Source organism: Penicillium hispanicum (assembly GCF_028827665.1).
Source record: "Penicillium hispanicum strain IBT 35686 chromosome Unknown utg000006l_segment0_segment0, whole genome shotgun sequence".
NCBI lineage: Eukaryota > Fungi > Ascomycota > Eurotiomycetes > Eurotiales > Aspergillaceae > Penicillium > Penicillium hispanicum.
In genome coordinates, this window is record NW_026623198.1 from 682,276 (window position 1) to 708,012 (window position 25,737).

General features: G+C 51.3%; 8 protein-coding genes across 8 annotated transcripts; 4 read left to right on the forward strand and 4 right to left on the reverse strand.

Annotated features, from left to right (window-relative positions):
• Positions 1-964: 964 nt before the first annotated feature.
• Positions 965-3,303, reverse strand: N7459_006621 (transcription factor TFIIIB subunit BRF1; the record flags this gene model as incomplete). Its single annotated transcript, XM_056945789.1, has 3 exons — positions 965-2,569; positions 2,621-2,829; positions 2,883-3,303. The coding sequence occupies 3 exons, from the start codon at positions 3,301-3,303 to the stop codon at positions 965-967; spliced, it is 2,235 nt and encodes a 744-aa protein (XP_056797788.1).
• A 1,375-nt stretch (positions 3,304-4,678) lies between these two features.
• Positions 4,679-8,536, forward strand: N7459_006622 (putative copper resistance-associated P-type ATPase; the record flags this gene model as incomplete). Its single annotated transcript, XM_056945790.1, has 1 exon — positions 4,679-8,536. The coding sequence occupies one exon, from the start codon at positions 4,679-4,681 to the stop codon at positions 8,534-8,536; it is 3,858 nt and encodes a 1,285-aa protein (XP_056797789.1).
• A 127-nt stretch (positions 8,537-8,663) lies between these two features.
• N7459_006623 (crossover junction endonuclease MUS81) lies at positions 8,664-10,538 on the reverse strand (the record flags this gene model as incomplete). The annotated part of the gene is made up of 3 exons (XM_056945791.1): positions 8,664-10,165; positions 10,223-10,392; positions 10,447-10,538. The coding sequence occupies 3 exons, from the start codon at positions 10,536-10,538 to the stop codon at positions 8,664-8,666; spliced, it is 1,764 nt and encodes a 587-aa protein (XP_056797790.1).
• A 786-nt stretch (positions 10,539-11,324) lies between these two features.
• Positions 11,325-13,613, forward strand: N7459_006624 (DUF3292 domain-containing protein; the record flags this gene model as incomplete). Its single annotated transcript, XM_056945792.1, has 5 exons — positions 11,325-11,627; positions 11,696-11,905; positions 11,969-12,480; positions 12,545-12,772; positions 12,827-13,613. Coding segments are annotated over 5 exons (2,040 nt in total), but the record flags the coding sequence as incomplete, so codon positions are not given.
• Positions 13,614-13,937: 324 nt separating this feature from the next.
• N7459_006625 (uncharacterized protein) lies at positions 13,938-14,371 on the reverse strand (the record flags this gene model as incomplete). Its single annotated transcript, XM_056945793.1, has 2 exons — positions 13,938-14,081; positions 14,108-14,371. The coding sequence occupies 2 exons, from the start codon at positions 14,369-14,371 to the stop codon at positions 13,938-13,940; spliced, it is 408 nt and encodes a 135-aa protein (XP_056797792.1).
• Positions 14,372-16,685: 2,314 nt separating this feature from the next.
• N7459_006626 (uncharacterized protein) lies at positions 16,686-17,721 on the forward strand (the record flags this gene model as incomplete). The annotated part of the gene is made up of 2 exons (XM_056945794.1): positions 16,686-16,889; positions 16,957-17,721. The coding sequence occupies 2 exons, from the start codon at positions 16,686-16,688 to the stop codon at positions 17,719-17,721; spliced, it is 969 nt and encodes a 322-aa protein (XP_056797793.1).
• A 767-nt stretch (positions 17,722-18,488) lies between these two features.
• N7459_006627 (uncharacterized protein) lies at positions 18,489-20,657 on the reverse strand (the record flags this gene model as incomplete). The annotated part of the gene is made up of 2 exons (XM_056945795.1): positions 18,489-20,354; positions 20,466-20,657. The coding sequence occupies 2 exons, from the start codon at positions 20,655-20,657 to the stop codon at positions 18,489-18,491; spliced, it is 2,058 nt and encodes a 685-aa protein (XP_056797794.1).
• Positions 20,658-23,379: 2,722 nt separating this feature from the next.
• N7459_006628 (ankyrin) lies at positions 23,380-25,558 on the forward strand (the record flags this gene model as incomplete). The annotated part of the gene is made up of 2 exons (XM_056945796.1): positions 23,380-24,043; positions 24,075-25,558. The coding sequence occupies 2 exons, from the start codon at positions 23,380-23,382 to the stop codon at positions 25,556-25,558; spliced, it is 2,148 nt and encodes a 715-aa protein (XP_056797795.1).
• Positions 25,559-25,737: the final 179 nt, after the last annotated feature.

Here is a 25,737-nt window from a genome sequence, read left to right on the forward strand (position 1 = left end):
CCGAAGAAGATAAACGCCAATTGGCATGTAAACATGATTGCCATCCAAAGCGACAGGCCTCGGCCATATAGATTGAGCTTCACCATGCTGCATCGCAAGACCTAGATCAACCAAAAATCGTTCGAATTATGAAGAAGAGCGCAAGCCACCCGCTCCTCCGGCGGGAAAAAGCACGTCTTTTCTATGAGTAGAACAGGATGATGTGACATCTTCAGCCAACCCGGTGGCTGCCCAGCTAATCCGTTGGTGAGACGTGCTGTCCCGCGCCGCAGTCGACGGATCCGGTATCGGAGAGCGCTTTTAGGCCTGATTTGGCAAGTAAAACACGGAGACATAGTGTGCGATGTGCATTCGGGACGGACGAAAGTTGGGCATGGGCGACGAAGACCGCTACTGGTCCCTGGGTCGAGGGCGACGTTCATTGTCTTCTCCGAGTCGCAGACACGAAGAAAGGAAACGCTCATTCACTAGCTCGACGGGATTGCGGGTGAGAATACGGGGAAGGAACTCCATCACATCGGAGAGGAACCGCGGCAGAGCGTGAGTACTCCGCGTTGTTGGATCTGTACGGAATCGTGGGAGCGAATAGTAGTTTTGGGTAAAATTGACTGCACCGCGGCGCTTCCAGTTACCACTTTCACTGGTGCTGAGTGCCCGAGCGCGATGCGAGACTCTGAGACCTAGGTGAGATGGATCGTCTATTAGGGCTGGGGAGAGTTAGTCGACGGTTGTCGAGGTGCTGAACAAATGTGGGAAAGATACTTGGGGGATTCCCTGGCATTCCAAGTGGTAGAATGCAGAATGAACTGCGCTAATTGTACATGACATAGGGGTCTCAAAGAGCAAAGATGGCAGACCGAGTAACTCCACGCTGAGATGTATGGTGATGCCCAAGCTACTGGTGCCAGGAAAGATCCGTTCCCAAGAGGAGCAATTATCCAAGATCCTCGCAATCCTCCAGTCTTCAATCATCATAGTCGTAGTCGCTGTCCGCAGCATAATCATCCTCGTAGTCCCCAGCGAAGGCCTCATCGACGTGGTCATCGAGGACATCATCCTCGTCATCGTCTTCCATATCATCAGGATCAGGACCCTCTCCACGCTCATCGTTCTCGGGGCCTGTACCAAGCTCCCGAGACGCCGTCGGAGGTGGAGTGGGCTGAGGAGCGGAGACGGATGGTTGACGAGCGGCCCGTTTGCCAGCAGCGACCGAACTGAGCCGGCCGGCACGGCGAGAGGCTGTTTCCGAGGTAACACTGGTGCTGCGACGAGAAGCGACACTCATACTGCGGCTCTGGGTACGGCTGCGGCTCTCCTGCTTGGCCTTCTCCGGATCCTGTGGTTCTTCCGAACCATACAATGTGTCCAGGAGAGAGTAGTTGATCTTCTTGCTGTATCCACGTCGCTCCAGCATCCGGCGCGTGGCCTCGGCAGGGGTTGACGCGCGAGAACTACGACCATCTCCATCCTCACCATCGCCTTCGAGGTAGGTGACATCGCCCATTCGGCCCTTGCGGCGCTTGCGAGGCTTGCGAGAAGAGGGTCCAGCCGTAGCTTCAGCCAGAGCCTGCTTGAGGGCCTTGGCCTGCTGGGTGCGAAGGTATTCTTTGTTTTCATGGACCCAGATGTGCTCCTTGATGTCGACTTCCGCAGGAGTGAGGAGGCACTGGGCCACTTCGGGATCATCCTCAAATTCGGTCTCATCGATGTCGACACTGTCCGAGACCTTTGGCTTGGAATCCGAGGGGACAACGCTTTCGATCATACTCGACCCCTTGGCCAACATAGCACGCATCTCATCCTCAAGAGCGTCTTCAGACGCAATCTGTTCAGCTGAGGGTGCAGGATAAGATGGTCGCCGTGGCTTAGCATGATCACTTCCCGAGTTGAGCATTTCCTGTTTGGTATCTTCCAGGACTTCATTCACGGCTTTGGTAATGGAGCTGCGTCGATGAGCGGGATCGGTGAGGGCAGGGTCGATTGGGAGATGAGGAATTGCAAATCCATCGGCATCCACGCGCCGCGGCTGCGCCAAATCTGCTTCACTTTCGTCCGCGGAGGCATACTCCATATCTGCTGCTGTTTCACCAAGCTTCCTCTTCTTCGAAACATGGCTCGGCTTGCGACCCTCTCGGGCCCGAGTGAAGGAGGGAGGATCATGCGCATTCTCCAGCTGCACTGAGCGGAATTGATCCACTGTCAAGTCACCACTCTCAGTGGCACCGAATTCGGCCAAACGATGACTGATAGTAATCTCCGTCACTTTCACGACGTAAACTACCTCACGAATGGTCCGGCGGAAATTGTTCATTCGCGCAGCCAGAATCAGCGCCGCACCACAAAGACCAGCCGGGCGTCGACCGGTTGTCATCCAATCTCGGTTCATCCGCTGAACAATACGGACTGCCTCACCGGCCACGGGCATTGTGGATGGTCCGAATTCTAATTGTTTGGCAAATCGATAGATAAGACTTTCGGGGTCAATAGGGTTCATCAGGAAGACGTTGCCGCCCAGTCGGAGCTCATCCAGGAGCGCTTTGTAGGTTCGACCAAGTTTGAAGACGTTGATCTAGCGACATGATTAGCCGAGATGGTCTCGCAATGAAGAAGGGGACTTTACCATTAGCACATCAGCAAAGTCAATCAACATGACGGTGTTACCATCCTGGCGACGGCAAGCAATGTATAGACAGACCGCAGCCACCGTTTTTGTCCGGCGACCTTGGATGAAGTTCAGTCCAACAGCGAGCTTGAAGACCTGACCAGCAGCCTTCGTTGCACTTTCCGGGATGTTCAACGCGCGTGAAAGCTGGTTGATATAGCGGTTACCTGCTCCAGTCAGTAATCACTTGCGAGTCATAATCAGAGTGTTTATGACTGACCATTCTGTTCTGTCATCTCTCGGCTTTCCATACCACCCCCGCGCTGGAAACCGGGACCGAAACTGCGGACATGGGTTTGATCTTCTCCGACGAATGTTCCTTGGACGACTGCGGCACCGGATGATGATTCTCCAAAGGTCACTTCGGACACAATGTTTGATTCGCTTATAACAGTACCACAGCCGGAGCAGACTTTCTGTCCTTCATCCTCGACAATGTGAGGGGCAGGACAACCGGGATTAGGACAGTTGGAGGTCTTTGGGTGAGTAGTAGGCCGAGGGGCCTGAGGGCGTCCAATTGGCTGTGGACGCTTAATAGGAGTCGGGGTGGGATGTTTCAGACTGGCCAGCCGCCCGACAGGAGCCCGGGGCCCACGGGGAGTCACAGAGATGCGCGTCGGGCCGGACTTCGAGGCCGACATGGTGGGAAGTGGAAGTGGGGAGTAGCGAGTGGGAGGACGTTGCCAGGCAGGCGATCAGACCGAGAACCTTAGGGTCTCGAGAGACCTGACCGTGCTCAGATGAAAGGAGCAATTGTATGGATGCTCGTCAAGCTAGATCGAGGGCGCGGGCATGTCGCGCATTGACGTTGCGATAAGGACCGAGAGGAGGAAGGGGAGTGTTGCGGATAAGAACGGAGGGAGTTGAGAAAGGTCTGGGGCACACGATTAGCAGGCCCAGTCGTCTCTGGGCATGCAATTCACTGCCTTGACTCGGCAGAGCAAGTCCCTTGATCTCAAGGTCAACAGAATGAAAAAAAAGATAAGTGATAAGAGTGTCTGAATGGTGGGGGCGAACAGCGCAGTGAAGTTTTTTTGATGCGCCGCGCCCGAGGGTTCCCGTGGCTCAGTGGTGAGGTCACGTGCTCCACTTCCAGCGCGCGTTCAACTCGGGCAAGTGAAGGTTCCAACTCATTCGTCGGCAGCGGAAATTTTGCACAAAGCGATATAGGAGTATAGAGGATCCCAGGGACTGAGTCATATGCAATGATCCTGAGCTTCTCATACTTAGTAGCGAATTCCTCAAGTGTTCCAGTTGGATCTAGTCTGGACCATCCATACACGTGACCAATTGATCACCCGTATTAGTCCTAAAATGGTAGCTTTGACTCATGCCCAGGTACTAAGGCAACAAGGCACTCAGGCACCAGTCTCGGCCTTTCACCGACCGCTTCGGTCTCCGCGCTCCGAACGTCAATGAAGATCGCGATAGCGACTGCAGCACGCCCTGTAGTATGCATTTGCAGGTATAGGGCGCAGCACTGTGGCCACCTTCTCAACTCTCAAGGCCATTGTGGTTCATTCCTGGCGGCCGGAATCGAGCTTAGTGGCATACTGCACGAAGGCCATGGCTATCGAAGGCTGGAATGCTGATGCGGCTGCGGTATTTGTGCGTTGGGTCTCTCGGACCAGCAATCGCGCACAAATGGCGCATGGCCACCATTCGCTCGTCGACCACCCACTTCCATGCTTTTCTTTTTCTCTTTCTTGATAGCATGCAGCTGAAATATCTCATTCGTCTTGTGACCATGGAGTCTTGTTTCTTTATGATGTAATATCTGCTCTCGTGGCTGCCGTGTGCGTTGTGGCGATTCGCTCTTATCAATCTCCCTGCTACCCGCGCGGTACTCCCAGGGGTTTTTATACTCAGTCGTCTCGCTCTGCACATTTCACAGATCGTACATACTCTCTGCTTTTGACCGATCAAATCCTACCAACCCAAAGGATACTTCCTACAAGGTTGATCTCTTCGCCGGAGAGGAAACAAGCCTGAAGGCTTCGTACGGCCCTGTCGATCATGTCTCCCGGGATGAAAACTCCACCGCGAACCCCAAGACTGCAGGGGCATGATTCAGAGCAAGATGCCAGAACAAGTCTATTCTGGGTGAGCAATGTCCATTGCGCGTCATGTGTGGCCTACATCACCGAGGTTCTTTCCGAAATCCCAACTGTCGAAGATATCGACGTATCGATCTTGACCCACGAGGTGCGCGTCAGTCATGGCACCGCAGCCCAGCCAGCAGACCTCGTTGCTGCTCTGATTCATGCCGCCTTCGAGGTGCACCATGTCACGACGTACGATGACCGCGGGACGGTTATTTCCGAGCTCGATACGACTGCTTGGAATTCTCGCGGGTCGACGCTGTTTTCCACACCTCGTGCATCGTATTCCAGTATTTCGTCCAATATCAAAGAACGATTGCACTCAAGTCAAGAGAAACGACATATTGCCAATTGTGATGCGTGCAAGAAGGAAGAAGCTGACAGGCTTTCTTGTCATTCGTCTCGGACTGAAACTTGCACCTTACCCGAGAAATCCTCGCTAGGCGATGTCTGGCAGACCCCCGGGAGCGAAAAGACACTGCAAGCGACACCAGAGCTACCTGAGTATCCTTCGCCATCAGGCACAACGAGTGAAACTCGGGTGGGATCCAACGAATTTGGGTCGCTGCAAGTTCCTCCTAAGATAAGGGAGACTCCCGAGTTGCCCCCAGCATCACCGGCGGATGAATTCAATGCGCGAATTAGCATCGCGGGTATGAGTTGCGCCTCATGTGTCAATACTGTCACTGCTGCAGTGCAGGAGCTTGACTTTGTCAAGGAAGTCACAGTCAATCTTCTCACGAACAGTGCAACCCTGGTATACACTGGCACCCGGGATAATGTCGACCTGGTTACTGAGCAAATCGAAGATATTGGATTTGAAGCCTTTCTCGATGAAGTGACGCCGGTGTCCCACCCTCCTGGCGCTGAGCATACCTCATCAGGCTTTGTCTGTGAGATTGCAATTACTGGAATGACATGCGGCTCCTGCGTGGGATTTGTAACGCGAGGATTGGAAGAGCTTCCTTTCGTCAAAAACGTTTCTGTCAACCTACTGTCTCACAGCGGCAAGGTAGAATTTGAGGGTGAAGAGAACTTGGATCAAATCGTGGAAAAGATCGAGGATTTGGGTTATGACGCCTCGGTCAACAGCGTCAACCCCATTTCCGATAGCCAAGATACAGCAGGCCCCGCCCAAGCGCGAACCATTTCAATCCGTGTGGATGGAATGTTTTGTCACCACTGTCCTGAGAAGGTCCTCGGCTGCTTGGAATCGTTTCCGGGTGTGACATTAGAAGAGAGACTCTCCGAGAAGAACCCTATCTTGAGGATTACATACACGCCCGAGCCGCCCTCTTTGACGGTCCGTTCCATACTCGCGACGATCAACGAAGCCAACAATGCTTTCAATGCCAGCATCTACCACCCTCCCAGCATAGAGGACCGCTCCCGTGCGATGCAGCTTCATGAGCGACGCAGACTGTTGACCCGCCTGGTCTTTGTGTTTGCTGCGACCATCCCAACCTTCCTGATCGGCATTGTCTTTATGTCTCTCGTGTCGTCTCAAAATTCAACCCGGCGGTACCTAGAACAAACAATGTGGCGGGGAAGCGTGACGCGGGAAGAATGGGCTCTCTTTATCATGTCGACTCCTGTCATGTTCTATGGCACTGATGTATTCCATACGCGGGCCATAAAGGAAATACATGCTTTGTGGCGTCCACGGAGCAGAGTGCCCATTCTACGGAGGTTTTACCGATTTGGGAGCATGAATCTCCTGATCTCAGCTGGGACGGCTGTGGCCTATTTCTCATCGCTAGCTGTCCTCATTGTTGATGCTGTTGTGGGCACCAAGTCAAGCGCACATTCAACCACTTACTTCGACTCCGTGGTGTTCTTGACTCTTTTCATTCTGGCTGGCCGGTTCCTGGAGGCCTACAGCAAAGCTAAAACTGGAGATGCGGTCTCATCACTTGGAAAGCTACGCCCCTCCGAAGCATTGCTAGTTGGAAGTCAACCATCTGCAGATGGGTCGGAGACTCTTACGTCGGAGTCAATATCTCGCGTTGGCGTTGACCTCCTAGAGGTTGGTGATACAGTTCAAATCCCTCACGGTGCCTCACCTCCTGCCGACGGCATTGTGGTCGGCGAAGGCTCTTACCAGTTCGATGAGAGCTCTTTGACTGGAGAATCTCGTCCTGTCAAGAAGACTGTGGGTGATCAAGTCTATACTGGCTCTGTCAATGCGGGCCAGCCAGTACGGATCAAAATAACTAAACTCGGAGGCTCGTCCATGCTTGATCGGATCATTGCAGTGGTCCGCGAAGGCCAGAGTAAACGGGCACCTCTCGAGAGAATTGCCGACCTTCTAACGTCTCACTTTGTTCCCGTGATCACTCTGATTGCCGTTGTCACGTTCGTCCTCTGGCTTGCTCTTGGTCACTCCGGCGTGCTTCCTAACGACTACCTCGATGTCGCCCAAGGTGGTTGGACTTTCTGGAGCTTGGAGTTTGCCATCGCAGTGTTTGTTGTAGCTTGTCCTTGTGGATTAGCACTTGCCGCTCCTACTGCTCTATTCGTCGGCGGTGGCCTCGCTGCGAAGCATGGAATCTTGGTCAAAGGTGGCGGCGAAGCCTTTCAAGAGGCCAGTCGTCTCGACGCCATTGTTTTTGACAAGACTGGTACGTTGACTGAGGGCGGTAGCCTCAAGGTCTCTGACCATGAAGCTCTAGCGAAGGATGATGAACTCCTCAAAGTTGCATGGGCCCTGGCTCGAAAACTAGAAGAGAGCAGCAACCATCCGATCGCTCAAGCAATCTCAGCCTTCTGCGAAACGCAGTCAGGGGCCACTGTCGTCTCTTCTGATATTCACGAAATTAGTGGACATGGTATGAAAGGAACTTTCACTGTGTCCGACGAGAAGTCTGAGCAACAATATGAAGCTGCCATTGGCAACGAGCGCCTGCTACACACCATCCTACCCTCCGGAGCAGATACCTACTTTGTCTCCAACCTTCTCTCCAAGTTCCAGTCAACAGGCAAATCCACCGCCATTCTCTCTCTGCGCCGCATTGAACCGGAGACTTCTGAACAGATCCCATTCCTCCCAGTGATCGTCTTCGCAACTTCCGACACAATCCGACCAGAGGCTGTTGAAGTCATTTCTCAGCTCCAGAAACGACACGTCGATGTATACATGTGCACAGGAGACAACCAGACAACCGCACATGCCGTCGCAGAGATGCTCGGTATTCCGCGATCCAACGTCATGGCCAACGTTCTCCCCGCAGACAAGGCCAGCTTTGTGCGCCAGGTGCAGGAGGCTCGTGGAAATACACCCAACCCCAAGCCCGGAACGAGCGACCAGCAAGACAGCAAGACATCGCGCCCTATCGTCGCCTTCGTCGGCGATGGCGTCAACGACTCCCCCGCTCTCGCCGCTGCGGATGTCAGTATCGCCATGGCATCTGGCTCCGATGTGGCAATCAATTCTGCCAGCTTCATCCTCCTGAACTCGGATCTGAGCACAATTCTTCAACTTGTTCTCCTCAGTCGCCGTGTCTTCAATCGTGTTCGGATGAACTTTGGATGGGCCGTGATCTACAACATGTGTCTTGTCCCTGTCGCCGCTGGTGTCTTCTACCCGATTGTCAGCGGGCACCACCAGAAGGTCGTCGGTGGAGAATCCGTCACAGTTAACGAGCACTGGAGGCTCAGCCCGGTGTGGGCTGCGCTGGCGATGGCACTGAGCAGCATTTCCGTTATAACGAGTAGTCTGGCTCTGAGGGTTGATATAGCGACCGTCAAGAAGGTGTTCAGATCGAAGAAATAAGGTAGACGTACCATTCAGATCACGTTTATATACCCCGTGTTTATATCCATTTCATAGAGTTGAATTCGAGTTTATTTATTGCAAACTTCAATGCTTTAAAGTAGGCTTAACGCTAGAGCATCCTCAATCACCCTCCTTCGCCCCATACCTCGGCAATCTTCTTACTCAAGGCTTTGGCGATCTTCTTTCGCCCGACCAGCGACTGTAATCTATCTGAAATCATTGTTTCTCGGTCCTTGGGCTCCAAAGCCATGTATGCATCAACGAGTTCTCGCGGAGTCTGCCATCGTCGCTGGATTTCGAGAGCTTTTTCACCAGTCACCCCACGGGTGCACATGAGCATTTTCAAGAAGACGTCCCGAAGAGAGAGGACGTCGGATTTGGACGTGAGAGCTGAGAAAGTCGAGAATGTGACGCCGTACGTCACGGGAGGATTTGCCGCGCGATAGCTCTCCAAGAGCGTCAAGTAGGACTGCGTGGAAGAGAGGCGACGGCTGGGAATGAGCGCAACCTTAGACGGGGAAGCAGAGCTACCAGCCTGGCCGGCGCTCGGTTGATCGGTCGGGTCCTGGACGCCGTACATCTTGCGGAGAAGAAGCGTCATGCGCGCCAGATACCGAATCGAGTCGTCGAGGTTGCGCGTTTTTTTGATAAAATACCCATTGACCACCTGCGTGGATGCAATGGCCGAAGCAACCATCTCCTGGTACTTGAGCGCACTGCCATTCCCGGCGTCCGGATGTGTGACTGAGAACTCCTCGATCAGGTAGATGACATGCTTAATGCCAGAGCGACGGAGACGGAATTTCTGTTCGTGGAAGCGGCCGTCTTTGATCGACCCGATGAGGTCGTCGAGGCGCTTTCGTTCAACAATCCAGTCTAGCATCACCTCGTCGCTTTCCTCGCCGTGGCGGGAGAGAAAAGTCGGGTCTCGACATTTAGCCACCCACATTGCGTCGCCGAGTTCTAATGCGCGCACCTGCGGGGTGATGCCTTGTTTGATGAGTTCGTTCGCGATGTAATCCCGATCCGTGGAGGTGCGCACTTCTCGGGTATCGAGCACCAATTGAATGGTGAAGCTTCCTTGGGGGAGAGCCAAAGGCTCTGTAGGTCCTTCCGTGCTAGCAGATTGGCCCAGCAGGCTGTTTAATGATGGAGGTATCGCCGGATCATCATCAATTTCAACGTCGGCTTGATGGGCAGGAGCTGGTCGTGAGGACTGGTTTTGGGAATCGCCACTCGCAAAGGCGGCGATATTCTCGCCAGAGCCCGGCAGCGTCTTCTGAACACGTTTGGCAACCTCCCAGCCGTCTTCAGAGAGTGCATACTTCCTGAGAGGTCGTCCATGTTCGTAGACGAGGTCTTTCTGTATCAAGGTTTTCATGGAATTCCATGCAGTGTAGAATTTGGTTGGGTCAGTGGGAGCCGTGAATGAACTGTCGCAGAATGGCTGTGCCACTTCAATCAAGTGGGCCTTTGTCATGCCCTGGGTGGCATGCTCGCCCAGCGAGGCCAAGCCGAGGAGGAGCGCATAGGCACCGGAGCGCAGGGCAGGGACGTAAGGCTTGGCCTTCCGAGGCTTTTTGGCCGGTTGGACGGCGACACCTGTGTCAGATGTCCTTTTGTTCCCTGAGATTCTCCATCAGTGTTCAGACAGGAAGCCGCAAGAAACCAGACATCACAAACCTTGACCAGGGGGCTCGGGCATAGGAAGCCCATTTTCTTCGCAGTAAGCCTTGAGTTTCTCCGTCAGGCGGTCGCAAAGCTTGGGGCCCAGCCCATTTAGTTGCTGGGCTTGTGAGGGATGATCAAAAACCAAGGGGCATGCTTTCATCGACTCATAAGCCTTCTTGTAGCTGTGATGGAGTCAGAAACATGAGGGTGGAGCCAAGTACACAGTTGATACGAACACAGTCACGCCCTTGCTGTTCCGCTCGCGGGCCTGATCAAGCCATTCCTTGATCCACCCAAGCAGAAGTGGATTGGCGCACTCCTCACTCATCGTGGATTCGGAGCCATTCGGCCTGGTGGTGAGAGATGAGATTGTCACGGTGTAAGGACGCGACGCGGGTTTCCCTTTTTGGAATCGCGACGGCGGGTTTCCGTACAGCTCGGATCGGATATTTGGTTCACCCGTGCATTTTCTTTACATACACTCCAACATAGTCATGGATGGCAAAGCAAATGACTTTGTTTTCATTAAGTTGGCTGAGATCAATATGAGGCATAAAAAACCATGTTCTTGAGTCCTATCGGTACAGAAAGTCGCGTCATTGCTCGGGCTAAGTGGGGTCTACGGCCGTATATAGTAGTTACCCATACATTAGAACCCCGATAGTTGAACAGCAGAGTCGCAGGATGAATCAAGGTCACGATTGGTGGTATTGATCGAAATACACAAGCTCATTCCAGCTTTCCAAGCTGGCAGTAAAAAGGTTAGGATAATGGCGCCAGTAATTCTTGAAAATATGAGCAGGAAATCATCCGTCCATCTCGACGAATGTATTCTCAGCACTAGTCACTGTACTAGCAGGGTTCGTCTTGAGATAGTTGGCGCTAACTATGTACTGTAGTCAGCGAGGTAACTAGTTAGTTATGTAGTTAACTACCTAAGTACATAGTTAACCAGTTACTTGTTTACTACGGAACACACGGTATGACGTCGACGAGCGGAGTCCAAGAAGATGGAACGGTTTTCCTGAACATCCAACCCGTGGATAACTGTTTCTCTCAAACTTCTACCTTATCCCTTTCCTGAGTGTTCCCAGAGCTCTGATACTCTCTCAGATCAATCCAGCAAAACACTGCCGTTATGTCCGAGGGGAACGAAATATCCGCTTCACTTGCCGCAAATAAAGACAATACCACACAGGGCAAGAACAACACCGACGAGAAGTTGCCCGAGGGGCCAACGGACAGCCATATTCTGTCCCAGGTCGGACAAGATGAGAAGGCTCTGTTGCAAAAAGCCGGCGACACCACATCAACTACCGACCTCGGATGGAACAAAACTGCGGTACACTTTGAGGAGCCGCTCGTCGCTGGGTTGTCAAATGAAGACTTATGGATGCTCATTAGACGTTTCGACAAAGTGAGTCGGGATGGATAGGATCCTCATGACGCATTCCTCGTACCAGCAGAGAGGCTGACGCTCTGTAGCAAGTCTACAACGTCAAAGCAGTACCCGATCCTCCACTCCAGAAGCTTGATTTGACGCGAGCGGATGACGATGAATTCTCTCCCGACAAACTCCGTGCTACACTCGAACGTTTCTACACGACTGTTGTGGTCCGATTGACGAGTCTCGTCAAGCATGTTGCCCGACTGCGGTCCTGGAAAGAGCCGCGTCGAACAGCCATCTTTTGTGGGGTATGTCCTTCATCAAGATCTCTGGGGATCTCTGATTCACGCGAGGTGACACTGTTTGTGTAGGTGTATTGTGTGACATGGTTCCTCGATTTGCTCATTCCGACGATATTTGCTACCTTGATTGCCTTGATACTATATCCACCTTGCCGGTCGCGACTGTTCCCTCCAGCGCCGATTGCTCTTGTTAACAAGGACACCGGGGGTGTACAAAAGCCAAAGGCTGGCGTGCTGGGCTCCCACGACAGTATCACTGGTGCTCCAGAGCAGTTCAAAGGCGAAGCCGCCGAGCACGAGGCCAGCAACTTGGTGGCGGGTGTTGCGAGTGTCGCTGTGGGCAGTGCAGTTGGCAAGCACGACCAAGGAGTGCCAGAAGATGCCCCCCTTGAAGGGACTGTCCCCGACACCATGGAGCTTACCTCAAATGCTGCAGATGCTCAAAGCGCCGCTCATGGGAGGGTGCCTTCCGATGCTCATGACAAGACTCGACAGCCCATGAAGCAATCAGTCATGGATGCGGCCAACATGACCATGCAGGTGATTAGCAGTACCACCGACGCCTTCGAGAAATTTGAGAAGTAAGTGCTAAATCTGTACTGGTGGCCGTATTTGGCTCTTGTGGCTCTCGATTGACCGTGATAGTGCTTTATCCCCAACGCCGCCCTTTCCACGACTCATTCCTCAGTTGCGGATGGCAGCTTTACTAGCCCCAGTAGGCACTGCATTGACTTTCACATCCACATATGTTCTAGTCAAGGGCGTGGGATTCTTAGTCGGCTTCGCGTTTTTCGGAGATCCCATTATCAGACGAGGAATTGCTTTGCTGAATCGTCAGTTCCCCCATTGGGAGAAGTTATTGCAGATACAAAAGTAGGTGGTGGGGAAGAGAGGAATTTTGTCACTGACTGCTAACGAAATACCCAGCTTCCTCCTTAGAGGAGTTCCAACAAATGCCCAATTAACCTTAACGCTGCTGCGCATTGGCGAAGTCAATGGCTGCCCATTGCCGCCACCCCCAGTCTCACACGACAAGCCATCGTCACGACCAGCTTCTCTTCATAATGAAGACCTGACCCTCGGTGCTACTGACGATGAGATCGAGGAAGCTATCGTGGCTGATCCAAATCGCCGGTCCTCGTCCAGTCAAGCTCCCAGGGAGGGGCAACAAAAAAAGAACTTGGCGTCCAGAGTCTTGGGTTTCTTCCGTGCCACTACCGCAACAGGAGTCGAAGGCAAGGTAGGGATCGATCGAATGAGGGCCATAGCCGGATCCCATTACGCCCGGACCCGGGTCGGGGTTTTGCGACGGAAGGGCAAAAGGATCTCGCCCGTTGGTCCGACCGAGTTCGATGCGAGATACAACGGGAAGCGCGGTGCGGTGGTTATTGACTCGACGGAAGAACCCCCAGTACTGTACTTCACAACCGATACAATTCAAAGCAGCAGTCCCAGACTAGAGGATCGGAAAGAGGGCACTGTGTTGTTCAAAATTCCGGTGACTGATATCTGCGAAATGAAAAAGATGGGAGGGATGGGCTGGAAAGGCAAGCTGGTCGTTGGATGGGCCATTGGCGGCAAGGAGGTTGTCGATGGGCTGCTTATTGTAGGCAGAGAGCCACGCCAGTCCTATCAGTTGACGGCAATGGGCACAAGAAATCAGCTATTCAACCGGCTGATTGCCATCGATGGACAGGTTTGGGAGCGCTGTTGACATTCATTCCCAGTGTGCGTGCTAAGATGATCCCAGGTATGGAGATAGAAAGTCCGATTCTAGGGGTAATTGAAGAATAGATGAAACACCTCATAATGCAACGGTGCTAGCCATGCGAGTTGGCAAATAACCATTCAAAAAGTGGTGGTGTTGAAGCCAAACCTCGATCGTGTCGTTAATCGTATCCGAGTATGCTTCCCGATATGAAAGTACATGGTGAAGCGCACGGTGAAACATGAATATAGAAAAGCGTCACCATCCCCATCTAGCATAGCAAGGTGCACGTTAATAGCAGTGATTCACAATGCTCTAGAGAGACCCAACTCACTGGCTTTCAGGCTCGTCTTCCGCCTCCAGACACGCATCCACCATCTTCGTAATCGCCGCAGATCGCTGTTCCTCCGTGACACAGCCAATAGCGACCAGACCAGTTAGAGCTTCACCCACCCAGTTGTGGCAGTTCCAGTCCTGGTTCCATGGGTCATTTCGCGCACCGGCGTTTGAGCGCAGGTATTCTGGATCATGAACTTGGGGATGGCATCGGAGGGGCTGGCGACCGGAATCAGAGCTTCAAGCTTCAGGTGGATCTCTGCTGGATCGCTGTTCTCGGGGGTGTATTGGAAGAAGGGGTGGGCACCACTGACGTGCAGGAGGTTATCTTCTCCATCTGCATATCGGACGTGGATCGCTGTGTGTCGGTACATGGCCCAGTCTAGTGGGTCGCCTCGAAAGACCGCGATGGTGATTGTCGTTGGCATGGTGCCATGCAACGCGACCTCGGAACGTGCTATCTTGCAGAGAAGGTTGGGAGCGTTTTTGGGATTAGAGTGTTGACGAAGGGAAAGATGGAGATGGAGGGGCGGCTATCCTGGGGTTGTTGAGGTCTGCAAGACGCGCCAGCTGGCACAAGAAATCATCGAAGCGGATGCAGCAAAACTGTGCTCTACACCTAATGCAATTCAGCGATTCCTTTGTTTGTTTTTTCTTTCTTTTCTGATATCTTTCATTCAAACTTGAAAAATTGATAGCTGGCTAAATACACTTTTGCAAGACAGTTAGTTGAGAACCAATACACAGCAAAGGCGTAGTTGAGGCATTATGGCCGAGTAACAAAACAGATTGTAGGCTACTTAGCCAGCATGTCTCCATCCACCACAATATTGTCATTTACTGTTTCACAAAAGCTTATACGCTCTCCCGCTTGCCAATGGTGAATTCAAATCGGAATCACATTGGAGATACTGCCATCTAACTAGACAAGTATCGAATGAATGCTCGATGGGCCAACGATTAATACTAGTGGCCCGCTAAGCCACCAACTCAACCTGCTCACAACGATGAACTTCATTTCAAACCGTGTCATGGACCAGTCTTCAATCTGCTTTATTAGACCTTGAACAGGCATGGTGTCTAGAAGTACACGCTAATTCCCCAGCCCTTGAATAAGTCGTCGTGTACATATAGTATTCTGTATAAGATGGTCTATTAATATCTTGACATCGAGTTTCTTTTCATAGCAAAACTGGCTCAATAGAGGAAATCTACTACATCCCTATTTGCATACAAAGCTAATTCGTCACAGCCACCATAACTTCCAAGTTCCTCCACAGGCTGCGCCCTCGGGGTATTTCTCTGACCCGGAAAAATTGTTGCTTTCCGCCCCCAAGACCAAAGGATGCCCCCACGTGTGACTGCATATGTATGAGGTCGTGGCGAGAGAAAATAGAACACTACGTAGACCGTGTAAGGGCTTGAGAACGTTCTCATTCGTGCCCCGCGGTAGCTTCGCCCCCAGGCCCAAGCCTCCCCGCACTAATGTATGAAATGGTGTGAAGACAGATCCGAGAAGGGATCTTGGGCAAAGATCGGGTCGATCTGAGCCTTACCCCGCAATGGCTTTCCGTCTAGCTTGCCGGGTCAAACCTCTATTGAAATATCCTTCAACAAGGCAAAGTCTAGCAGCAGTCCGTATATAATCTTTCTGTCCAGGTCAACAGAAAGGATGAGAGAGCACAGGCCCAGGCTCTAAACTATAGATTTTACTTATTCAAAGACCAAAAAGCATTCGCTACCACTCGTGTTGTTCTCGCATTCCGCCCCAATTGACAACAACCTTGGAAGGATTCTAAGCTTAGACACCCATCTGACTATCCGGACAACTCCGTTACCCAATTAAGCATACGTCGGTGTTTTAGATCCACTTAGAAGTATTTTACTTTCCAGGTATTGCCGACTCCTAGCTACTACCACCGCTACTCGGCTTTGCACAGCTCGCTTGCAGTAGATTGTCAAAGTATGTGTTAAATTTGATCAAGATCGGCCACATTTTAGCATTGTCAACCAGAAAATCCCAAGAAATCATACGGTTCTGTCTGTTCTATCAGACTTAATAATATCCTAAGCATATACATAACTTAATAGTGATGGCGTCCGGATAGTATAGCTATTTTTGAACTTGAAACTTGCATTCCAAACGCACCAACCATACATAGAAACAAAGAATGCCGATCCTTAGATACTTGAATAATGGGTCCACGTAGCTAGAGACGGTGTCCATTCGGCAGCTCCCATCTTCTTGACGACTAGCAAATGACGAATGTCCCCTTCCCCAACCTCAGCCTGCCGAGCGGTCCGACCCCCGGGACTAACACCAAGGCTTTCTCACCTTGGGGCCATTTCTCGGCCAAGGAAGTATGCATGATCCGATACAACTTCACATAGAGGTGTGACGCGATTATGCCTAGGCAGTGAGGGATTCCTTTAATCCGGTTGGATAGCGAGTGTATATCACATGAGCAGTTGTTGCTGGTGGGTAAAGCGCCAGAGACCAACCAAGAATAGTATCAGAGAGCAGGAGCGCATTTCCACCTTGGAATATAAAAAGGGCCTTCCCTGCTATTGACTTGGACTGTATCAGAGGCTCCCACCATCTGTTTGTTCTTCTTTTGCTACGTGCTGTGTTGTCACATTGCTATTCACATTCTTGCCATTCTTATGATCCTCTGACTTCCATAAAATCTTGTTGAACTGTCCTATTTACCAAGTCACGAGGGTGCTCGCCATACCGCAACCATGTTCAACATCATCTCCGATCGGATTGTGCCCATCTTCCTTGCTCTACTGGCCATCCAAGCAATATGCCCGACACTCGCAGCCGCAACCAACCGTACCAGAATCGAGACAAATACGGCTGATCGTACCGAGCTCGAAGCTCGCGAGGGGGTTGCTTATAAAATCATCTATTATGTGGAAGGAAAAGCCGCAGCTATCACGGCAGTTGGCACCCTCGGCATTCTCGCCAACGGAATCGCGACGAATTGGTTCAACTACAAAAACCTACAAGCCGGACGAAAATAAGATATGCGGTTATTCAGCCGTCAAGGACTTCAAGGGGACTGATGGAGTCGAGTATGAGTATTACGTCTACACATACACAACAGGCAGCGACTGCGACACGACCCAGCGTGCGAAAACCACCATCGACGCTCTCTCAGATGCATTTGAGGAATTCCATTCCGAGGGTCTGTCTGCAGTGTGCACTGACATGAACCATGGCGGGACATGGCACGGCGTGCTTGGCTTGGTGACCAAGGCCTCGGGGAAGAGCGCAAAAGACATATGCTCCGGTCATCATGCCGGCGCCAAAAGGCGTGATGTCACGATCGATCCTGCCCTTCCTGAGCTTGAGGCAGGCAAGTCGAGCAAGAGGGATGCTACGAGCCTTGAGAAGAGAACTGGGATCAGCGTCTCTCAGAGCAGCAAAAAGAGCGGATCCACCAAGTTCAGCGCTCCAAATGAGTCCCAGAAAGTCATCCTCGGACTGGCGAACGAGATCGCTTTGAAGTCTCAAGACCAGAATTGTGATCCTGTCACCGGCCGTCTGACGGATTTCAATGGCGTGACCTACAACTACTACTATGAGGCGTCGGGGCGAAACTGTGATACCACTGCTCAGATGAAGACTATCGTCTCTGCAATTGACGATGCATGGAATGGCATGGATAGCCTTTCGGCAGTCTGCATGACTCTGGACCATGGAGGAACGTGGCGAGGCCATCTGGGCGTCTCTGCGATGCAAAGTGACTACCCTGCCCAAAAGCTATGTTAGATGAAGGGATTGTCTGATGAAGGGATTGTCTGATACCTTGTGAGTCACTAAACATGAAAGGGGTCTACATTTATCAAGCCAAGCTAACTAACATCGTTCTAGGGACTGCAAAGGGTGCTTCAACAACCCACGATATGTCTGATTCAAATTACTAAGGTGCCACCATGTACGTGGACCCTAGATTGGATTGGCTATTCCAAGCTGCCAAAAACTCCAGAATATAGTCTAGGGAGGAGGTCGAGGAATGGGAAGGATTCTGTATCTAGCTCGTCACGATCAATAAAACTGGTTACTTGGGTCTGCTATAATGAGTGGGGGGCGCTTCAATGAAGAACACCGGCAACTCGATGGGGGGATCCAAGTGAGCTCCGAGGCACTTGTTTTTCTCGCATTTTATCACCGGAGCTAGTACTATCTTTTCTATGATGGTATGCTTGAATGATAAAGCAAAATAATCTTGTTAAATGGTCTCTGTGTTGTAGTATTCAGTACAAAGATTTGTCGGCTTCAAGAAAACCCCTCCGATGCGGACCATGGACTTTAAGGATAGAATGTAAGCTTCCCATTGGAGTTGGCGAGCTTCAGAAGAAAGCAGCGACGGGTCGAAGTTGTTCGGAAGAAATCTGTGAAATGGTGACCAAGGCAAAGCCAAGATAGCTGGCTGGGTATTCAGGTTGAGAAATCCAGTAAATGGTACCTCCATGTCGACGTAACTTGGGTGGGGTTTCGTAACCACTTGGTTTCACCGTAGATTCGCGAATCGCATATTAGTTCACAACAAAGGTCTCTGCGCTCCATCCATAGACTCTTTTCAGTCTCCGGGCTAGAATAAGGAGCCGATATCCTTCAATCATGGCTTTATGCGGGCGGTGTACCGTGAAAGGCCTCTTCATAGCCATTGTATCTGGTGGATAGAAAGTGTAGACCGAGCCGTACTTAGGAAGAACAGTGAATCCCAATGCTCCCATAGCTGTTTCGAAAGCCACCCAGCTCACCGAAGAGCGTGTTTGTGACTTGTTGAACACCTTCTCAAAGACAACCGCGATCGATGGGGGTACAGCGTGGATCTGGGGCGGCGTAGCAGGCTCTTCGGCGGCGCCTGGCTCTGCGGGTTCCACAATATCGTAGATCGATGAATGTGAGGGGCGCGTCTTTGCCTTTTTCCTTCGCTGCTGCACTCGGGCTTCCACGGTTTCCGCCGTTTCTGGCGCAGGAGCTGGAATTTGCATCTTCATTTCCTGCTCTGCATTTGCTTTGACTTTTGCACATTGGTCTCGGAGACCAGATAGACAGTCTTCGATCAAGTCTTGGTACAAGAATCCCATCTTCGTGCCGGTCTTTTCAATGGTAAACTGATCCAACGTTCTCAAAGCACTTTGAGCAATGCCTGGCTCCAGGAGATTATCGATAGGAACAACAAAATCACGCAGGTCAATCTGATCTCTCAGACCATTAAGTTCAATTTCCAGCTGCTCCCACCTGGAGACAAACATCTGTTCTTTTGCCTTGGAGAAAGGAGGCAATGGAATCCCAGAGGACAACTCTCGAATGAACACAGCGACGACAGCCAATTCACCCAGTGACTCCGCCTCTGTACTTGTCAAGTTCTCTCGCTCTTCAGTCTCCACCTCGAGAATTTTGCTCAGCTCATGGATCCACTTGATAGCGTCAGAGACACTAAGTTTTGGCTGGCAGAGACGCAGCATATAATAAAGACAAGGGTGCATTCTGGCGAGAGCTTCCAAATTGCCTTTTAGAGCGACACGAGGATTTCCAGTGATTTCATGGGCATTGGAAGTTCTCTTGAACCACTTGGATCCCGCCCCCAACTGAACATATCGCTTGAAAAGGGCTTGCGCACGGCTCAGCTCCAGCTGGCAGATGTTAGAGATCTCTTGTAAAATCAGAGTTCTGTACGTCTTATCATCACTGGGGTTATTGAGGGTTTCGAGGAGACGAGTAAGGTAACTCCAGATTGCTGCATCTTTAATTGAACTGTGGATCGCTTCAAAAGTGGATGCACTGATGTATTTATCCGTGTGAACGGGCATTCGGCGGCCCTTCTCATCGGGAACCAATTGGGGGCGGCTGAAGAACCACGCGTTGACAGCATGAGCAAGCACGGATGGCTCGGTGGAGAGCAAACTCAGGTATTCCTGTTGGGATTCTTGCTGATCATGGGCACTAGCGATCAGGTCTGGGAGAGCAGCAAATTTGGATTGGCCTCGGGCTGTGCGTTTTGGCCTTGGCGGGTTTTGAATTGTGAGTTTTGAAAGGGCAGTCGCTGCCACAGTATCGGGTCGCTTTGGCTTCTCCTTTCGATCTCGAGTTTTTGAGCCCTGATCAAGGATATCGTCGATGAGGATGCTGAGACCCTGCAGCAGGTACACCTGCCTGTCCAACACGAGTTCCCCGAGCGCCTGGGGGACACAGAGGCCGGCTTGAATACTGGGCTGAAGAGGCGCCAGGACTTGGTCCTTGTGAGCCGTGATTTGGAATGACATGCCATATTGTTGACCGGGTATGAGCATAGTGTAGCAGTCTTTGAAAGGCTGGGCGTGTTGTAGCCCTCTTTTGAGCACCATCTCTTGGATGAGTGAAAGGTCTCCGGCGGTCCCATTGACACCGACGGACTACTGTTCGGGAAGGGGCTTTGTCGCTCGGTGTATGAGGAGGTCAAGGAGGAAATCTGGTCCTGACTCTGCGATGTCACGCAAGTTCCATTCCGGTATAATCTTGCAAACATTCCCCATGGATCGGTCAAGGCGGTGTTTTAGCACCACGCCGTCCATTGCCCCCGCTCGTAGACAATTCGCACGTTGCTTGCTGTCGAATGAGTTCCATATGTCCTCGACGCTTGCAGCATGCTTTCGATATTTCAGTGCAAGGTCATTGTGCAAGCCTTTCAGCACCTCTGCTTTTGAAGGCTCATCCATGTTGCTCCGCGGGGTTGAGGTTTAGGGAGCTCTGTCGCACGAGACTGCGAGGGAAGGCCAAAGCCTTAAGGTAACAATGGAAGTTTTTGGCAAAACCTGAGGCTGCCAGTGTTGGGACCCGTATGCAACAGGGGAGTAAAGAAGAGAGGTGATGTGGGGTCAGCTATAGGCAGTGTGGCTGACAAAATTGTGGGGCGGGGCTGCAGGAGATCTGTCGGGGATTAGCCTGTGTCGGAACGAGTGTGGAGACTCGCATTCATAGTTTATCCATTCTAAGCCCCTAAATTGGCAGATTGGGCGGAATAGCAACTCAGACTTCTCCTTGATTCCAATTGGTCGGGTCCCCTCCTATCCTGACAGCCTGAGATCTGGCAAAGACCAAACGAAACAACTGAGAGGGAAATGTTGGACCGCTCTCGATGAATGTCTATGGCCTGCCAATTCTACCTCATAACAATCACTTACCGAGCGACGCAGTTTTAATAAGCTTGAAATTGTGAGGGTTGAGTGGTTACACGTGGAAGGGCAGCTGGAGGCATATTGCCCTTAAAATCATGATTCGGATCTAATTCAGACATAGTATCCGTATTCTCTTCACTAGAGCTGTTCGCAACTTCCTACTACGAACTCAAATTATTGTTTCTCTCCCCTTTACGATCCCGAATAATCCGTGTTCTCTGGGATCCCCTGCCAGTCGAATATCAGATCTCTCATGGCAGAATATATGGCTTAACAGAATTGCTGAATCTTCACTACTGAGCACAGCCCTCGGCCTCTGGAGGGGTATAGACATACGGACGCTTGATACGCGCGAGGTGGGCTGGCAGCCGTACCTATTCGAATTCGCCCCGGACCGTCTGGGGCTTCTGACGCCGGCTGAATTGCGGAAAGAAGATTGCAAATTCAATGTCTGGTCGAGCGCAGAACGGAGGATATCGCCCGCCACGGAGAACGAAGTCGTGGAACGATGACAATTGCAAAAATGATTGTTGTCGCCACCGGACTTGCTAAGTGCAGTAGATGCCGCCAGTTCAAATTTGCATTTTCCGAGTCTCCAGAAGCCTTTAAGGCTGCTGGCTTGTGATCAGCATTATCCAAGGCGTGACAAACTTCCTGCATCGTAATGAATCCGTCCCCAGCCCAGCATCTCCTGATTATATCCCCCAAGAACACATTATTCGTATTTGGAAGTTTCTCAGCAGTTGGCCACGCCTTGAATGTCTTAGATTCTGGATTGTCATCTAGATCGGCCTCGAGCTCGGGTATAACGTAGAATTCGTAGCGGCTGCCGGAGGTGACCTCGTACATCATCGAGCCGAAGCGCGCAATGTCGAATTTGACTGAAATGCAGTCTTCTGATACGAAGTTGGCCATGTCCTCGTCGTTCGAAACAATGGCAGACTCAGTGAAATCTCACATTTGGAGAGAAAGATCGTCGTCGAGCAGGAAATTTCGTGTCGCAATGTCAGCAACCAATACCCGCCGCTCATGTACTCGACGGATGATGTGTGCAGCTTCTTGGAGCCATTGTAATCGTCGAATGCTGTCCACGCTATCACTATGAGCGCGCAGATAGCCGTAGAGTGACCCCTGGCGTAGATATGGCATTTGAATCTCGGTGTCGGTGATCTGACACGGCTTTATTACGCCTTGAACATGGCCCAGATAGCAATATACAAGCCCCTCGTATTTTAATGACTCTTTGTTTAGCTCAACCATTGCTCCCAGCCGATTATTGTCGTCTCGGACGCGTCCTTGGGCACAGTCCAAATATTGGCAGTTTTCACTGCAATGTTTCCGAAGCGCATCACGCGTCCAGCTCGGCCAAGGCCTATCAGCGTAGTTTCATCATCGTCGTTCATGGTTGATGAACTTATCACAGAGAGCTATTCTTCAGAGGGCTCCAGACGTTTTTTTGTTGTTGGCGATGTGTCGCGTCCCGAGTTTGACGCTGGAGGTGTCGTCGTTATGTTTCACTTCTGCGGGATGGGATGGGGCAGTAGTGATTGACTGGGGACCTCGAGGGCTTGAGGAACGGCATCTAGCCAATCCTCGATGAGATAGCGAGAAGTGTAAACGCTTATGTAGACAACGCTGGTATGAGCATCACTGCTGAAGGTCATAAGAAATACTAACCATGTGGGAATCGTTGACGCGCATTGAATGTTGATATTGAGTTTGTTGGCCGGGTGACGTTGACAAATCGAACTTGATCCAGCCAAAAATCTTCCAGTAGGTATCAAGATTTACGTGCTTCTCCCTCTACCAATCTAATGAGATGAACAGGTCTCCCGGCTAGACATCTCTAACGAGCTGAAGCGGCGGCTGAGGAAGTTTTGAGGCCTTCAGCAATCAAACATTACGGCCAAATCGGTCTCGGAAAATCTATGGATCCGAAACTCTGCACCTGGAGGGATAGGTGGATTATTAATAGTGTGGAAGGCCTTAGGCACAAAGACGGTGAGGAAGGGTCTCCACGGGCAGCCCACCCCACCTAGTTTTATCATCATCCTGATTCGCAGTCCCAAGTGAATCCATCCTCTTATTCGTCATCTCGGTGTCCCAGTCTTCGTATGTACAACCTTGACCTGTGTGTTCCTGTTTCTCTCTGTGGCATTATTTATCATCCGGTCATTCGTGATCTTCACCATCGCGGGGCTCCCCAGCTCCCCGACCAGGCAGGGGAAATCTTACAGTCCTCGCCAGAACTTCAGAGCTGCCCATGCCCCTCGAAAATCAAACCGGCAACCTATTCATCTACAATTCGACAATGCAATATGACGTCAAAAATTTGTTATGCTTTCCCTTCGAAATCCTGGAGATGATCACGCTACATTTAGAGTACGCATATGAGATTAACTCCCTCGCACAAACATGTCATCGCCTCTATAGCGTCGCCAATAGTTGTCTCTTCAGGTATTATGCTAAAGAATGTTCTCCGCGTGGACTTGTGCGCATCATTAAGAACAACAACATCCGCGCACTCCACAAACTCTTGGTCAATGGACTCGATTTCAATCAATACTTTCGCACCACTGGGCACTCGACGCCCATCCTATTGACTGTCAACAAGGATCTTTCAAGAATTGCCGAGCTGCTTGTTGTCTACAGTGAGGAAATTTTGCAAGACGATCGATGTAAATATGGTTCATCACTCGGCCGCCCGGACCATAGGGTTCATGAGAATGACCTCCAAAGCACTCTCTACCGCGCCGCGAACAAAGACAGTCTGGGTGTCCTGAAAGTACTTGCATCTTCTGCGGCCGTGGGAAAATGGCAACCCCCCATTGCTCTGGCGTACGCGGTCAGTCAGGGCCACTTAGCCTTGGCTAGGTACTTGATCGAAGAGGGGAAGGTCAATGTCAACCAACAGATCACTCTGTCAGGTTTTTTCTAAATCGTTCCTCGCACAATCAGCAAAACAGGGAAATTTGGAAATGGTGAAGCTCCTCGTGAAGGCCGGTGCTGACCTTAATTGCCCGAGCTTCCAGCGTATGGCACAGTCCCCTCTTTGTATCGCTGCTGCCAGGAATCACCGGGCAATAGTGCATTATTTGATTGAAATGGGCATGCGCTTCCCCTGTGTGAAGTTCTCTGACATCGTGGATTTGGCGGACTTTTCAGACTTGCCGGGTTACACGATCTCGAATGTGGTAACGGGGGCTGACCTACGGGCAATCATCGCTGGCCCCGAGTATCAAGTCTGCGGGGGCAACGCCAGAAGTTGTTTCTACAATGTGATTGCAGCTTGCAATGATTTGCCTCTCTATCGAGAATGTTGGGATATGCGAGGCTCATCCCACGATTGGCAGCATTTACCTTTGAGTTTCGGAATTGCTACATTTCATGGGAATTTGGCTGTTGCGCGATATATAGTTGACGAAATGGTCAAGTCGGAAAGGATAATTTGGGGACGCCAATGGTCAGACATGCTCTCTTACACCTTATCCTATCGCAGTGTCGCCGCCTTTGAGATGTTGCTGGAGCGCAGGCCACCGGGTGATCGACTCGAACCCAGAAAGGGCTGGTTGAATTACGTGCTCGCTAAAGCCAGGGACTATCGTGAGCTTTTGCAGGTCCTTCTGTGTCGCGGTTATTTGGGAAAAGTCGAAGATATATACATACTCAAGAACATGCTTATCGGCGCATTCGAAGGTGGCGACCTTGCATTTGTTTCGCATGTGATAGAACACGGCGAACTGGGTCTCCTCGATGCACTCAACGGCCCGGATCTTGAATACCACGAGCTGACTGTCCTGCAAATTGCAGCACATTACAGCTCCTTGAAAACCTTTCAAAAATTCCTTGCTACCCATAATCTGAGTCTGGACCCAAATTATCCCACTCATTGCGCTGCACTGGTCAGCGCAGCTGTGGGGACGAACACCGATGTCGTTGGGTACTTTCTGGAGAAAGGTTTCGAAATTAATGCCTTGTACGAGTCGTCCGCGTCAAAAGAAGACAACGTGCGGGAGGCTTTGATGATCCAAGTTGCCACAGCGCAGGCCAATGCCGATGGTCATCTTGATAAAAGAAAGCGTGGGGATGTCACAGCAACAATGATGTTCTTACTTGACCGCGGGGCTCAGATAGACACAAGGAATTCGCGAGGGCAGACAGCTTTATCCATTGCAGTAGAGAGTGGGAACCCCGAATTCGCCAACATGCTGTTCAACAGAGGCGCAGATCCTCTCGTTGCACTCGAATCACACGATCACCTCAGCGCATTGGAACAATTAGTCCTCGTATTCATACGGAGTGAACACGATGTGAGCTATCTCGACATGCTGCAGGCATCGCTAGAGACCATGGCTGCAAGAGATTACCAGAGTGATGATTTTCTCCGCCTTATGCCAAATATTGAGGGCACTCTCTCGTCCGAAGGTAATCTCACAGATTGAAGATGCTCCGGGTGTAAAGGGCCCCATAAAATTGTCATACTACGAGGGCACGGACTATGTGCGTTGGTCACACTTCTTTTTGATCAAGGAATTGAGGAAACAATATTGGCGGGTCTCGTATCCAATATCGTCCGAATAACTGGAAGGATGGAAAGACAAAAACCCATTTGACTGATACC